Raw genomic sequence first — 16,366 nt, 5'->3', positions numbered from 1 at the left:
TATTCAGTGAATATCATATACTTTGAGTTGCAAAATCTGTTGTCAGTTTCTCATTGTACACGATAATATTCTAAATTTATAGATGCTGTCTTCTTTCTGAAAGCTTCATGGTATAAATTTAAAAATTGTATTTAGAAAAATGAAATCATTAGTCAGAACAACTTTCATAAAAACAGTATGGTAAAATCTAGAGCTCTCAACTGCCCCTGCAGCATTCTGAGCTTTTAACAAGATAATATACCTGGAAGGGACAGTATCCAAGAACAGGAAAAAAATTAAAAAATATTCCTCAGTGTTTTTAAAAGGCTTATTCCTTTAAATGGCATTGAAAGATTCTGTCTGCTTAACCAAGAAGCAGGGGGTCAGTTGGACATCAGGAGGAATTTCTTCAAAGAAAGGGCTGCTAAGCATTGGAATGGGCTGCCTGCCCGGGGAGGTGGTGGAGTTGCAGGTGGTGGAGTCACCATTCCTGGAGCTGTTCAAGGAAAGTCAGGAAATGCCACTTAGTAGGTTGATCAAATTGACAAGGTTGTGATAAGTCAAAGGAGATCAGTAGTCTTTTCCAATCTAGTTGAATTTGTAAGAATGAAAAATGCTTTAGCAATAAGAGCTAAAACCATGGAAAGTTATTAATGGACGGCACAGAGAATACATCTCAGACTCAAGCAAGCTGCAAGGCCTGTATCAGTTTCTCATTGTACATGATAATATTGTGAATTTATAGATGTTGCCTTCTTTCTGCAGACTTTAAACTTTAAAATTACATTTAGGAAAAAGGGAAAACAAAAATACCAAAAATACTACCAAGAACAACTTTTGTTAAAAAAGTATGGTAAAATCTGGAGCTCTCCACAACCCCTGCAGTGTGTACAACTAAATATTGACAATGCTCTGCAGACAGCCAGAGAATCAGAGCAACAAGCACTGTAGCTACTTACTGTAGCTGTATCCCTAAGACTTTTTCAGCATTTTATGGAATTCTTACAGGCCTGTAAGAACATGCAAAATTACAACAGCAGTTTTTCAGTTCAGAGTTCCCCATATTTATGAGTGGGGATTTTTTTCCCCTTGAGATTATTCTGCATCAGAATTATGCCTTTCCTTCCAGAAGACACCAGCTTAGGCAACACGCTCCTTTCGACCAGGGCAGGAGCTTTTATTTTCTAGAAATTTACACACCAGGGTAACAACTTGGTGTTCTGATCCTCTGAACTTGCTGGCTTCAAACCTGATGCTTGGTTCCGGTGCTACATTTCCTAGGAACAGTTAATATCCTCGTGTACTGAAACTGAAGAGTCTGGCATTTAACACTAGGAATATGCACGTGCCTAGGAAGACAGCTGTAAAATGTTTACACACTGCTATCAAAAGCTGGCATTCTTCATGGGGGAAGCTAAAAGATCTCGGCAAACTTCGGTCACTGTCATCACAGCCGTTCCCTCGGAGGGATGGGACAGGTGAATTTCCCGCGGCCACAGTAGAAGCAGGGATCTCCCCTCCGGGCAGCTCGCAGCCGGAACTCCAGCACCGCCTGCGAACCGGGATAGTTTCCCTTCCCATCCCAATCCCGCCCCCGGGCGCTCTCCCTGTGTCCCTCTGCGCGCGCAGCCGGAAGGCGCCGCTCCCGCCCCGCCCCGCCCCGGCGCGCCGCGTATTTAGCGGGATCCCGGCGGGAATCGGCCTTTCCCTTTCCAGCGGGGACGCAACTGGAGCGGCCGCGCCTGCCCGCCTCTGTTCGGGGTGCGTGGATGGATGTGGCGGGGCCCGGCCGCGCCTGCGGGGCTCCCTTTGGCGGAGGAGCCCCGGGCGGTGGCTGGGAAGGGGAATGCCCGGGCGTGGGACGTGCCCGTGCTGATCCGTGGCTTGGGAGCCGTCCCGCCGTGCCCCGGCCTCGGGCGTGGGAGCGGCCGCCGAGTCTGATGAGTACAAATTGAAAGAGGGGAAATCTGGGTTGGGTACGGGAGGAAATTCCCTACTGTGAGGGTGGCGAGGCCTGTGGAACAGGAAGGCTGTGAGCGCCCCAAGCCATGGCGGCGTGTAAAGCAGCCGGGCTGGATAAGGCCTCGAGCAGTCCGGGCAAGCGGGCGGTGTCCCTGCCCGTGGCGGGAAAGGGTTTGGGCTGGATGCTCGCTAAGGTCCGGTCCACATCTTTAACATCCTGTGGTTCCGCGATCCCGCCGTGTGGATCCGCAGCGATCCGTGTGGTTCCTCAACCGCCCGACCCCCGTCGTGCTCCTTGGAGCAAGTCCTGCCTCGGCAGTCCGGACATGTGCTCGTTTGGAGCAGTCGAGTGATTTCTGCCCTTCTCGGAGGAATTAGAAATGGTCCCGGGTTGTTAATGTGGGAAATCGGGATTTTTTGACATGGCTGGTCAAAGCAATGGCTGTAATCTCAGGAACTGCAGGGATGGTTTCGGGTGCTTTTCTAAACAGCCAAAGCTGTCACTTGAACGAGGAGGGATTGTCACACTGCTGTGGCTGTGCCTGTGTTCCCCTGGGCGCTGGGGTGGCACAGTTGAGGCTGACACTCCAGCCACAGGATGCCCAGGAGAGCCGGTGCCGTGGGAGACGAGATGGACCTAATTACGGAGTGCCACGTGGTGGCTGCTTGGAGCTGTCTCTTGGCTCATCAAGTCTTGAAAAGAATGACAGCTTGGACATTCAGAGACACTTGGTTTTGCTGACAGATCGTTTTCATCAGCAAATGCCTGTCATAATTCAAAAGATAAATTACCTTTTTTTTCCTTTAGGGAATTGGGCAAGGGCTGAGGTGACCCAGACTATGCCCTTGTTTGGGTTATAGGCACGGATCCAAACTGGTGGGGTCTGGCAGGGACAGGGCCCCAGGAGTATCAGCAGCCTCTGGGATAATGCTCTCCTGCCTTACAGACTGTGGTGTGTGTGCTGAGCTCAGTTCAGCTGGTGGTAAAACATCAGTGAGTTCCCCAGAGTGTCCCATGTGAGCTGGGGTTAAAGGCTGCACCCTGCCAGGGTGCTCCTCTCCCTGGCCTGGCTGGTCATTAGGAGCACTGTACTTGTCCTGCAATTAGTCATTGGAGCTTGTTGTATGAAAATGGTCATGCCTCTGCTTAACCTTGATCTCAGCTGATGCTCTGTCCCAGGTAATTACAAGGAGAGCATGGGGTTCCTGTTTCTTGGACTGGCTTACTGTTCCCAAAGAAGTGTTAATGTTTTCTGCTGCTGGCTCAGCAATGGAGCTGTCTGAATCAAATATCTTCTTTTCATTGTTTTAGGCAAAAAGTGAAGGTCAAGATGAGTTTGCTGCTGGCTTTGGGAATCCTCAGTCTGGACTCTGCCATGCCTTGCAAGCAGAAAGATGCCACGTGAATTCTGGGGCTACAGAAGTAAGTCTTACTGTACTTAAAGTAATCCATGCTGGCACTTCAGCTGTGTCAATCTTGAAATATATTGCAAAGGGAAAGGTGGCTGTGGTAGTAAGATTCACCTGTAGAAAGATAATCAGCATCTGGGGCTTGAATGTAAGAAAAGGGGCTTGCATTTTTGTGCCCAGACAGCTGTTTTTCTCTTGGATGTACTCAGTCTGTTTTGTGCATAGCAGTTAAAATGAAGGCTCTACTTCACCTTATGGAAGTACAACTCTTGAGACAAACTGAACCAATTCCCTTGTATTTAGTACCTGGAAAAAGCAGCCTTACATAGGCAGGAAACTGCTGGCATCGTGATGATACCCTTTGCCGTTTACCCAACTGAATGTTGTGATGAGCACTGTTGTATATCTGATGTGCCAGCTAATCAGTAGGGTTTTCCACTTTGATTTGCTCCTGTCATTTCTGATTTTGTTTATTTTTTTCAAGGTTCTGTGACATCAGATGATCACCTCCACTGTCTTCCAGCCTTGTGCCAGCAGGAGAGCCCATCCACTTGTGGAAGTGTGGGTGTTTAAGGAGGTCAGTTGCTTTTCTACTGTCACAGTGCTCAGGCTCCTGCAGGCTGTACTGCCATCCAGGGAAAGCCTGTACTGGCCATGTTGGCTACCATCCTTTCCTTGTGGTACTGCTACAATTCTTCCAATTTGCAAGAGCTCATGGGAGAAACTGGGGAGAAGCAAGGATAAAATGTTGTGCTCTTTCTGCAGAAAACCCCTTAATATTGCTTATATAATAAATAGTGATTTATAAAGGAATTCTATTTCAGTCTACCCTTAAAGAATAATTTTTCTGGCATAATGATGAGACTTTTGCCGTTTACCCCTCTGAATGTTTTTTGATGTGTATCTTGAGATCTGAAATGCCAGTGAGGGCAATACCTTTGTGTAAGATTAATTAAGGGTACAGGAAACTAACTCATTATTGTTATTGTTCTTAGCTTGAAAGCAGCAGCCTGGAAGGTGGAGTTCTAATGCACTTGGAAATGCTTCCATTGCCCTTCCTGCTCGTCAGAAATCCTGCTTGGTTCCACAGTACGGCAGGGAGTAGCTGTTCGCTGAAAATTAATAATCCTGGAATGAAGTTTGGGGCAGAGTGTCACTCTAGAAAGAGAAGCGGCCTTCTGGGCAGTCTGAAGACTTAGTATCAATTTTTGAGTGTATCAAATAAATGGATCAAAAGTGAATAAGGCAAAGATTAAAATGTGGGAAAACTTGGTGCTGTCTAAATGAGTGTTTACAGTGTTAGTAGTAGGTATGAAATAAAATCTTGGATTTCTGTTTTCAGTAGCTTATTTTTTAGTTGAGGCTATGGGAGCAGTAGCACTCTGATCCTGCTGGATGACATCCTGGGCATGAGTAGCACAAGCCTTAATTATTCAGTTTGTCCAGATTTGACAGAAGTCTGGACAATTTTACTGCAGCTTTTTATTTAAGGTGTATGTCTTGGATGCAAGGCTTGCTGAGGATTATGCCTAGTGCTGTATCCTTACTAGGAAGATGAAACACAGGAAAGCCTGTAGCTGGGGAACCATAGGGTGCTCCAAAAACTCATCTCCTACCACATGTTCTTAATTTGTTTTTACAGTGAGGTATACAGAGCTGAACTCACTGAGCTACCTGCTTACCAGGTTGTCTAATATTCTTTTACCTAACTGCAGCACTCTGCTATCCCCTGCAGTCTATATAACATAATGTGGAAACACTGGGTTTTGCAGGTTGGGGTGGTTTGGTGGGTTTCTTTTGTGGTTTGTTTTGTAGACTTTTTTGTTTTGTTTGGGTTTTGGCTGCAGGAGCATCTGGCATCCTTGTCTAATCTAGTGTTGCTGTAGTGTAAAAAAAAGACAGAACATGAAGCAGTATGATCATACTTTTATACATTTCAAAACCTATACAACATGAGTAAGTAAACTTGACTTAGCATACACCATGACTTAAACTATGAAAAGAAGATTTTTAATGTTTTAAAAACTCCTTAACCCTTTGGGTGGGTGATACATTTGAAAGGAAGCAACAAGAAAAACTGCTGAAATGAAACATTCAATTCTGAACTGGTGGTTTAATTCATAGTTGTAATCTTATTAAAAATCCTGAATCCTAAATTACTCCTTGCTTGGAGTGGTAGCCAGGAAGAGACTACAGGCCCCTGGTTGGGGCTCTATTCTGAAGCCAAGGCTTTCCAGGATGAAGACATCCCTCCTGCATTCAAATAACTCACAAAACTTGTAATTCAAGTCCTGTCAACTATGCTTTATTCCTTGGTAAAACATCACTGAACTATCTTCTAAGTCTTTAGTAATTTTGGATTTCTAACTGCAGCCTCTCAAAAAACCAAAGCCTCAGGCTTTACTTGGAGTTTTTACTCTTCATTAGTGTTAATGTGAATTCCTGGGCTGTAGGCAGAAATAAACTTTAGCAGTTGATGGTGGCACTGCATGAGGTAAATATCTCTCTCTTGCAGGGAGTTTTCATCACTGAGCTCAAATGGAAATACAGGATTTGGTGCCACACATAGTGGAGATGTGCCTAGGCAAAGAAGAAATTAACCTGTAAGACTTGATATTTGCCAGTACTTTGGGGGAAAAAAAGAGCTGTGATGCAAATTATGTAGCAATGCAATCCTAGGTCATAATTCTTACCTTGCTTCCAAATCTGTGTGTGAACAAATAATGGCTGATGCTTAAAAAACAAAAGTAGTCCAGTGTTTTTTGTTTCCCCAGGGAGGGAAATCTGTCCTTGGTTTAGCCTGAGCCAGTGTTAGAAGAGCAATGCCTTAAACAAACCGGTATGAAGGACAGACTTGGTGCTGGCCTGTGGCCTCATTACATACTGCACTGAGACAGACTGACAGACTTCTCCAGTACCAGTCTTCAGCAGTGGGAGTTCTGGGCTTTGATTTGAAATTACCTGCTATTGCAATCAATGGATGTAGAATTTGCTCAGACTGGCAGATGTGCCAGTGATGCACCCAGACCTCAGGAACTGCTGTGCATTATTTACCGTGTTTCAGGGTCAGCGATGACTCGAGCAACAAGACCGCAATCACTGCATCTTCCTCAAGTACTCTCTGCCTTAAACTGAGCTTGGCATGAGCCTTAGCCAGCGAAATCCTAAGAGATCAATAGAAGCATGTCAGAAATAAAAAATAACTGCAAGCATGAATGCAATGTGTATTGCCCTGTATCAAGCACTTTTGTGAATTAAAAGTTAACACTGGGGTGGTTTTTTCATACTTCAGCTCTGCAGTTACACTTGCCACTGACAAAATACATATTATGCAGGAACTAGAAAGTTTTATATATTATGCATGCTAAAAAGTGGAACTTGGCATGTTATCTTTTTCTCCTCCCATAATAAAGCTGTACATATTTAAATCCCTTTTTTTCTAGATAGCTTTAATAATGCATGTTTTGTAAATAGCTGGGTTGTTGATTTTTTTTTTTGCCTGGCAAAGTTGTTTGAACTTGGGTTTCTTTTAACAGAGTCAATATATAAAATAAATTGCATTCATAAATAGTAAGATTGTTTATGCTTGAACTTTTCAAAACATGAATCTTACGTAGCTTTTTATTAAACAAGCTCCTGAGCAGATTAGCACAGTTTCTCTTTGAAAATGGGAAGTAGGACATACAGAATTTTTAGAGCAGAGGCTGATAATGTTGATCCATGAATGGAATCTCTTCTCACCCTACGACTTGCAAGATAATAGCCCTGAATGAGACTTTCTGCTTCTGAACTCAGTTCAACATGAAGATTCCTAGCAAACAAAATAAACTAGAGAGAGGGCATGAACTTTAAATATTTAACAGAAAAATAAGGAATTGACCTTTTTTCACACCTTTTAATATACCAGTGGCATAGTAATACAGGCTGGACAATATATTCTACAAACAGCTTTACTAGTAAAGATAGTCGTCACCATTTGGCTATACTGAATAAAAAAAAATATGAAGGATAATAATAAGGACACATCTTGGATAGTAAACAAAATTATAGAATAGTTTGGGTTTGAAGGGATCTTAAAGGTTATCCTGTTCCAACTTTACTCCAGTGGGACACTTTCCACTAGACCAGGTGGCTCAGAGCCCCATTCAGCCTGGCCTTGTGAACACTTCAAGGGGGAATCATCTGTTAGTTATGCTACAGCTATTGACAATTTAATTAGAATTCAATGTTATCTTCTACTGATGGTTGTAAACTTTTTGGTCAAAAATAGATACTGGAGATCTGTTCTTATATGAAAGTTAACGTGGAATGTTTTCCAGAAACAAGCTCAAACTGTATTTATTACACTGACCCTTGTCAAGATCTGAAGCTGCTTTTGTCAATGATCCTAAGAATGCTAATGGAAATATGGTGAGGGAAAGGGCAGAAAGTGAGTATTAAAAGTAAGCAGACAGCAGAGAGAACTTTCTGATGCCAAACCCAGTATGATATTCAGAAATATAATGCATTTCTAAATTATTGTGTGTAATTTGTTACCTCCTCATAATCCTGTGTTCTGAACTGCTGTGAAGCTTTGTACAGCATGGCTTCAGGATGAATGGCTTTTTTCAAGGTATGATGTACAACAGGAGAAGACAGGCGACAGGAAGGAAACTCATTGTAGATCAAAAGCCCAAAACCATCTACAAGGTTAACTGGAATCAAACTCACATCCTAAGGAAAAGATCCACAGAAAGAAAACATCTATATCTTTATTTTGGGGGTTTGACTTGGAGAAGCATCATAGTGTTTTATATCTAAAATATCCTATATCCACTTATACTGCAAAACTATCTAATTAATTACCTGTACTACTTGGTAAAATGTTGTTTGAATGACACTTACTTTTTTGGGAAAGCTATCTCATCTTAGAAGATACTTGATTTAAAGTTACTTAAGTTGTGACTTTCTGGGAACTCCTAACAAGTTTTATTGTTTTCATTATTTTATTGGTGGAAATAAACACCAGTGACAGCTATAGCACAGTTCCTCTCAGAACAAGGCATGTGCTTTACCATCTGTCCTATTAGAAAGTTCTCCTTGTGTATATATTTCTTTGAGGAAGAGTCCACATCTACAAAGGACCAAAAGTTGGTCTGAAGTGAAACAGTGACTTGTTGGTCAGCCTCTTCTCCATACTTCTTCCCAGGAATAAAGACTGTTGTTGTTCTGCTCTCTAGCACTAGGATAAGACAAAATTCATCAGTTACATGATGGATTGAGCTTAGCTATAAATTCTAGTCCCACACACATCTGAATTCAGTCATGATTATGATTTTGCTGATTGTTATGATTAATGAATTTCTGTAATGTAGCAGATTTAAGTTGACAGGACCTTGGCTTTTTTGTCCTTGTGTCCTACACAGCCCCATTAAAAACAGAGCACAGATTTTTGCAGCATTTGAGGGCCATAAACTGGGGAGCAAACCTAGCCTTAAATCTGCATATTGTTCAGTTCTGTCCTCTCATTAGGAGTGGGAGATTACCAGACTGTAGAAGTTCAAGTTTATCCTTTTTATATGAACTTAAGTCTCCTATGTAACAGATGCCACCCTTGGCAAGCACAGCGCTGCAGGCTTGAATACTGGCACTTCCAGTTCCGTGTTTATCTTTGGACACAGAGGGGAAAATGTCACTGGAAGGTGGGTGTCGTATGCCACGGGGCAGAAGACATAAGCTGTAATTCAGAAGCCTGGAGGATTAAATAATTCTGTCAGTCATAAATTGTTAAATTATTAGCCTCTAAAAAAACCTTGATAAGTATTAAGGCTCACTTAGAAACAACAACAACAAAAAATCCTTAACATGAAACCAGCATCAAAACTAACTGTTTAAATACAAAAGGTTCAAGCCTGCTTTCTAACAGCTGCCATCAAGACACTTTCTTATGGATTAAACATCAGGCAAATCATGGGTTGCTGAAGTAAATCCTAGGAAATCAAAGATGTCTCATCATTTAACCCCACATTGTTAACTCTCTTTTTATTCTACAGAAACTTTTCCAGTGATTTAAAATTTTAGAGGATTAGTAATTCTGGCCATCTGGGAAAAATGAAAAGGCTGGAACTGGTAAGCTCTGCCTTCCTGAGTTACACACTCCCCTCCAATTCTTTTGAGAAATATAAAAAATCTTTTTCATCCCCTGTACTATGTTCTTTGGCACAGAGAGGTTGCAAATTGTCTGTCTGGTTCCACAATCAATGCTTCTTAATGATTTTAAGATGTCAGAACATGGTTTGCCCCACTGTTATGACCTGGGAGAAAATTACTAAGTAAAATTACTAAGTAAAATTAGTAAGAATTAGTAACTAGGGTATTGCAGCAATGGAAATATGTAGGAAATGCCTACTTTGACAGGCTGCTGATAGTGAACACTGTGCTAATGCAAAATAGTACAAATTACAATATCAATCATGATTTACAATGTGCAACTGTTTAAATATCAACCAGATGTTTTGATTCTTACAACACAGAACTGCTGTTTGTCTTAAGAAATCTTAACCTGTGAAAAAAGAAATCTTGCAGTTCAGGTTTTTAAAAATTTGAACTAATTCCTACAACTGTTAAATTTTTAAAAGGTCAAAGTTTTGGGATGTTTTTCACAACAAAATATATTAGTGAATTGGTTGAATAAATTCCAAATGAAAATAAAATTCAGGCCCCTTTCAGAGATCTTGAGTTATGACAGGAGAAAGTGATTTTGCTTAAATTAATGTAAATCTGAGCATATTGTACTTTTCTGCAGTGCATGTAAGATTATGTCAATAGTTTATTATTGCATGAATAGGTAAATACATAAAATTTATAGTGAAAAATATTTAAAGGCTACAAGCAGCAGATTTATGATTATGTGTAAAGATGCATGTGAATTCTGATACCTTATATGAATGGTTTTTATGAAAAAGAGATAAAAATGTAAGTATCTATTTATACACTGGTTATTTATTCAAAAGGCTGATAGCTGGGAATCCGTGATGAGAGAGCTTAAAGTGACACAAGGTTTGAAAAGTTGAGCCCTTTGTTTTTGTTACCAGCTTCTGGGACAGCCTTCAGTTTTGGTTTTAGAGGAATGAGCTTTTATCTGAACTCTGCAAACCAGTGCTAGTGTTAAATTTTTACCGCAATCTTACGAGAGTTTTCAAAAGTTTTATAATTAATGAAGTTCTGATCTAGAGTTATCATGTGGAAGAAAAATGTCCAAGGGATAAAAATTGAGTATTTAACTAAGTTGGAGCCTTGTATATTCTTTTAAAATAAAGTCTGTAGCTTTTCATGTCAGACCAATCCTATTATCTTTAAAAAGACTAGACTTTAGGTTCTAATTTCTGTGGGAAAAAAGGAATCTCTTTACCTGTCAATTACCAGTGGGTCACTAGTCATAATCAAGAGATCCAGATAATCTGAATTTTCTTGTTCACATGTCTGTACTAGACTCAGCAATATTGCAAGTTTAAGAGTATTGTAAGTGCCTGGTGGAACAACTTGAGAAGCAAAGATGTTGGCCAGGACAGCAGTAAACCTCCAGCATGAACTTGAAGTCAGTGAGAGCAGATACTTAAAATTCTCACTGACAAAAGAAGGACCTAATGGAAACAAAGTACAGGTGAACAAACACATTGAAGAGACCTGTGCAGGTAAGTTAGAACAAATCACCATTGGAGTCTTCATACAAAAAACTTACCAAGAACAAATATATCTTTGTATTAAGCACAAATTCGGAATGTAAGCATCTGACACTGTTAATTTTACTTCTAAAAAGGTGGCAGACGTGATCTGTTAGAACTCATGCAATAAGAAAGGAAAAGCAAACTGAAATATCAGGTTCATTTTATATGATTACAAAGTACTTTCCAATGGATAGGAGAAGATGGAAAGAGAAGTTGAAGATCCACTACACAATTAGGGAGTTTCTCAATGCATGGAAAGCAGGCAAAAGCAGATACTCTCCAATAATAGCAAGTACACATTTCACGCTGTAAGAGGAAAGTCCCCAAGTGGTTTTGTACTCTGGACCTCTAGATAATAAAAACTGAACCAATTATCAAGATTTTTTCCAGGAGGTTTTCCAGGGTTTAAGTCAATTTTTAATGGAACTTTCTTACCATTTGGTTTGTAGAGCTGTACACTATTGACTTCTATACATGCAGTCATTTGTAGGCCATTTTGTACACAAGCTGGAATTCCTATAATCCTGTAGTGGTTTCCTATTGTCATTTTATTGGCCAGTTCATCTGCAAATAATAAAAAACTAAGTGAAGGGGGTAAAGCTACAGATATGTTAGGGCATGGAAACAGTTTTAAAGACATGGTCAGAAAACTTCTACACATTCTGAACATTTGATTTTATGATTTAACATTGGCAGAAAACAGCTGGAGGCCAGATTGATAATGGACTAGAATAAAATGAAACATACAATTTTAATTATTTAGTGCAAAAGATAAGGAAGGCACACCAGGTTAGGTAAAATAGATTTCATGAAAAAGAAAATGGACAATGTATTTAGTCCTGCATAGAAAGGAAAATTAATAATTTTTTGCAAGTATATTTCCTACTCTAAAGTTTGTGGCATCACCATTATCAGTCACTGTCCTATAAAATGTCAGGGAAAAAACCCAACACAATAAAAAGGAGATACAAACTACACAGATTTCAAAAAGACCCACAAATAGCTTTGTGAACCTTTATATTCTTGTGCACCTTAGGAAACCAAATCCCACTTATTTTTTGAAAATGAGAATTAGATCCAACCAGATCTCAATCTCAGCCTGAGAAACACTGGAACCACACTGAGCACTAGAGCCAGCAGAAATTTACTGCACGCAACCCTCAGTATCTTGACCATAGATTGTTCTATAAATTTTTATTATAATTTTAGTACTACTAGTTCTTTCTATTTAGTTTTCAATAAATGAACCATAGAATTCCCCAGACTTTTAGAATGGATGAGGATTTTTGTTGCTTGTCTCTGTGTTTGTTTGGGGTATTTTTAAGAATGGAAGTATGTTGCTGAGTTGTGATTTTAGTTGGGTATTAACATTAGAAATCATGTAATGTTTGTGGTGGAGGTAGTGGTAGTAGAAACCAAAAATCCTGATGGAATGTGGAAAACAGCTGTATTGAGTAAGGATGTTAAATATACATGAAGTTAGTACAGAACAGCATGAGCAAAGGAAGTAGAAAGGAGGAAAAAAACAAGCAACAGTTGTAGTAAGGCACTGCTGAGCTGGGCAGGGGATTTTAATTAAATGGAGGTGTAAAAGTGACACGAGAATTTTGCTACGGACACTCTGCAATCACCTGTGCACACTGCTTTGTCACCTAGCTACTTTTTATAAAACTTAGAAGGGGGAATACAGAAAGAACAGCAATATAAATAATGACTTTCACCATTTTAGCAAAAAAAAAAAAAAGGAGCTACAATTGCAAGGGATTCTTATAGAGATCAGTTCTAAAACATATCTGACAGAACTCCAAAGTTCAGCTTACCTCTCAAGAACAATGTAAATGCTTGAATCCTAAAATGTGATTTATCAATGGAATATCCTTTCAAAGCATTCAGAATTTTAGCATCAATCATTTCAACTATTTGTTTATCTTTCAAAAAAAGGCAAAGAAAAAGGTTAATTCTCTTGAAAATATCTCTTTTTAAAAGACTGGTGTATTTTAAGTTGGCTTTTCCCACTTAAATATTTTGTTTACTTATTATATAACAGAAGTAGGAAACTACCAGATCTAAAAGTAAGATTACATAGATCCTACCACCAAGTACTCTAAATTTCATGTCTTCCTGCAGTGGTGAGGAACACAAGCTACACACAAAATCAGTCCTCACTGTAGCAGACTCTGTGGCTCCAGGGCAATGCACTCTGATGCACCGAAATCCTAAAAAAAAATAAATTACCAACCATTTAAAAGGAGGGCATAGTTCTAGTTTTAAATTTCCCAGGGAGAACAGAAGCAATTAAAATACTGGACAGTGAAATTCTAAATTTATTATGTGTTTCTTCAGATGAGCCTCCCTTACATATGGCACTAAAATAACCCATGTGATTTATTGTGTTTGGCCACGAGATGGCAGTTTCCCACTGCACATTCCCAAAATGAACAGCTTGGCCGGGCTTTCTTGAGGAGTGAGCCACTGCGGCTTCTGCCTGCCGTGGGAATGACACGGGATATGGATAGTCCTCGTAAAGATGTCTGGGTGACTTAATCTGCTGACTCCAAACTCTGGGATTTGTATCTCTTTTATAACTGTATGGACTCTCTTACAGGAGCAACAAAAAACAGCCTTAAAAGTACTTAGGGCCTGTCTCTGCAAAGTACAAGCAGTTCAGTAAGACCCCTCAAAGCAGTAGTTCCACAGAAGTCAACTACTCATCAAAGCACCACTTGTTCTGTGCTAGGAGCTTTTGCCAGCCACTTAAACGTATTGCCCTGTGGTGTTTTTTCATAGACAGTTTCACAAAAAAAAAGGTATGTTACTAGTTTAGCTAATTTACTTTTGAGATATTTTGTTGTTATTTTAGATATTTAAGTATTAAGTTATTTAAGATATTAAGTATATTCAAGTTATACAGGTGACTTAGGTTTTCTCCTATAAACTAACTTCAGCATTAGGAAAAGGGATTGCTGGCATAGTTTCCAAAACATTTCCATGTTCTTCCAAAACATTTAATAATGCTGAACAAGTCCACTCCTTTCAATTAACAAAAGTCCTGCTGTGTTCATTACAAAAATGTATGCATATGTAATAAAACTATATAGCAAAATACCTTTGTTAGGCTAGGTTTTAATGTCTTATTACCAAATTTATTTAAAAGCTTTTGAAATAGTACAGATTAATTTTTGTAATTTTTACTACCTTCAGAGAATGGACAGGTTTCCTCAGTACAAAGAAATCTTGCTCCTTGTGTGTATTTTGTTACAGTTCCCATTGCAATCACTATCCCTTCAGACATATAAAATCTTTGAGATGTGTAATTAAAGGGATATGCAGAAAGACTCAGAACATAACTCGGTAAAGGTGGCAAATGTGTTGGTTTCAGCAATATACTGATCTAGCAAGAGACACAATAACATTAACATAAAAACATATTTTTATTTAAAACTGCTTTACTTTTTATGGACAAACACACCATGTGATACATAACTGTTAAAAAAAATCAGAAACACATGAAGAGTAACTAGGTTTCATATTAATTAACCTCACAATTGCAATGTGGTAGGGTGAGACTTCCAGCTATTTTTAATTATTAATAATTTAAATAATCCTGCAACCAAAGGGAAAATGAAAACTTAATACAACAGTATTTGCTAATATTTTACTATACTTAGAAGATTCAAGATCTAAATGGAGAAAACCAATGGCGACTCACCTGGGCTTCTGTCTGCAATTGTTCAATTAATGATAGTGTCTTAATAGCTAAAAAGCATACCTGTGATGGAAAAATAACTTCATTTAAGAAAGGAAAATCTTGTTAAAATTCAGATGATGCACTTTTGCCTATTAATCTGTTATGCACTTACTGACTGAAAAATCTGTGCAGCTTGCAGAGGATTATGAAGAATATAGTTTCCCAGAGTTGCATCCAATTCAGCAATGTCAGAAGGATTAATTGAAATAATGAAACGATAAACAGCATAACTTTGTTTTGAGTCTGTAAGAGCAAAAAGTATTTTAAAATAATGGATTTGTTAACATAACACTATGTATCAATTCAACAGACTATGTATTGAGTAATACCATTATATTCTTTGCAATCATGCACAAATTTCTGAAGGCCACCACTCCTGTCAAGGTAGACAAGGATAACTTCCCTCATTTTCTGTATTTCAGGATCCATCTTCCAAGATCTTTGCACACTTTATCCAGCTGTGGGAATAAACTATGAAGAAATGATGGTAGCACTGGCCATGCTGTAACAGTAATAATAAAGGTACATACTAACAAAGCCACACAAAATTAAAATAGTCTCTTTTTGTAGCTAGGCAATTCTTGAAGGATTTTAAAAATTCAGTTCAAAGCTCTTTCCAATGACTGACACATACTCTATTTCTAGAGTAAATTTCTGAAGAATGCCCTAGTGTTTTCATTTCCTTGGTGAATTATTTCACTCTCCTAATTCCCTAACCCATGAAATTAAAGCGTCTGTTTAATTTAACCTCCCCTGTAGATTTTATAATCAGTCTATCAAGAGTAAGACTTAAAATTTTATCTCCCTTATTTGAGAAGTCTGTCATAGCTGTTAAAAGTGTGAAACTGGGCAACATCCCTCTTCTTAAAATTTGACCTTCCTACCCTGCTGTGATCTCCTGTAGCACCTACTTAAGGTGATGATCTTGCACTTACTTCCATGCATGTACACAGATGTTCAATTCTGATTCCCATTGGCAAAGCTTTTACAACTACAGTTTTGGTTTGGAGGCTGATCTTGCTCTTTAGTGCAGTTTTCATTGTGTATTACCCACATCTCTTTCTATTTAATTTTTTTTTAAGAGCAGAGTCTTGTACCATGAAGCACTACTTTGCAGAATTTAGAAGGAGAATTACTAAGGCCAAAATATGGTATCTGGTATATATGCATTTGTTTCAATGTCTTTCATTGAAACATTTTCTTCTGCAAAATGTCCATAGTTCTCTCTGTAGACGACCAATATGAAACAACACGCAAATCTTCAAAAATAAGACTTACCCACCTTGTTAAGGATAGGACATGGAATTACTGAGCTGATGAGGGATCAAAGCTCACAGCATATGAGAGATTCCCTGTAGGAATGCACAGAAATGACTTTGGGAGAACAAACAGATCAACATCCAAGGGGAGTAACCACATTCCAGCACAAATGCAGTGTGGCAGCAGCGTAAAGCCTGTGGCCTGAGACCTGCACACTGTGGGCTGAAACGTGTTTAATGCCTGAAGTAACAAAGGCACAAGTTAAAAGACAATTTATAATAGGGATTCCCCCCCATAAAGA

General features: G+C 39.3%; 1 protein-coding gene and 1 long non-coding RNA gene across 2 annotated transcripts; one reads left to right on the top strand and one right to left on the bottom strand.

The window, feature by feature from the left end:
• The first annotated feature begins 1,616 nt into the window (after window positions 1-1,616).
• LOC135444475 (uncharacterized) lies at window positions 1,617-5,455 on the top strand. Its single transcript, XR_010439223.1, has 4 exons — window positions 1,617-1,740; window positions 3,254-3,364; window positions 3,836-3,928; window positions 4,347-5,455. It is a non-coding gene; the product is annotated as an uncharacterized LOC135444475 (long non-coding RNA).
• A 261-nt stretch (window positions 5,456-5,716) lies between these two features.
• On the bottom strand, window positions 5,717-15,447 carry MCMDC2 (minichromosome maintenance domain containing 2). Its single transcript, XM_064706185.1, has 14 exons — window positions 15,135-15,447; window positions 14,918-15,048; window positions 14,767-14,826; window positions 14,253-14,448; window positions 13,151-13,273; window positions 12,878-12,985; window positions 11,493-11,621; window positions 10,742-10,973; window positions 8,877-9,082; window positions 8,406-8,572; window positions 7,888-8,064; window positions 7,037-7,179; window positions 6,406-6,515; window positions 5,717-5,931 (listed from the first exon to the last, which is right to left on the bottom strand). The coding sequence occupies exons 1-14, from the start codon at window positions 15,232-15,234 to the stop codon at window positions 5,765-5,767; spliced, it is 2,049 nt and encodes a 682-aa protein (XP_064562255.1). The 5' UTR covers window positions 15,235-15,447; the 3' UTR covers window positions 5,717-5,764.
• Window positions 15,448-16,366: the final 919 nt, after the last annotated feature.

The sequence above is a fragment of the Zonotrichia leucophrys genome, chromosome 2 (assembly GCF_028769735.1).
Source record: "Zonotrichia leucophrys gambelii isolate GWCS_2022_RI chromosome 2, RI_Zleu_2.0, whole genome shotgun sequence".
Lineage (NCBI taxonomy): Eukaryota > Metazoa > Chordata > Aves > Passeriformes > Passerellidae > Zonotrichia > Zonotrichia leucophrys.
The sequence above is the reverse complement of the archived record's forward strand: the minus strand, read 5'-3'. Positions and strand labels throughout refer to the sequence as shown.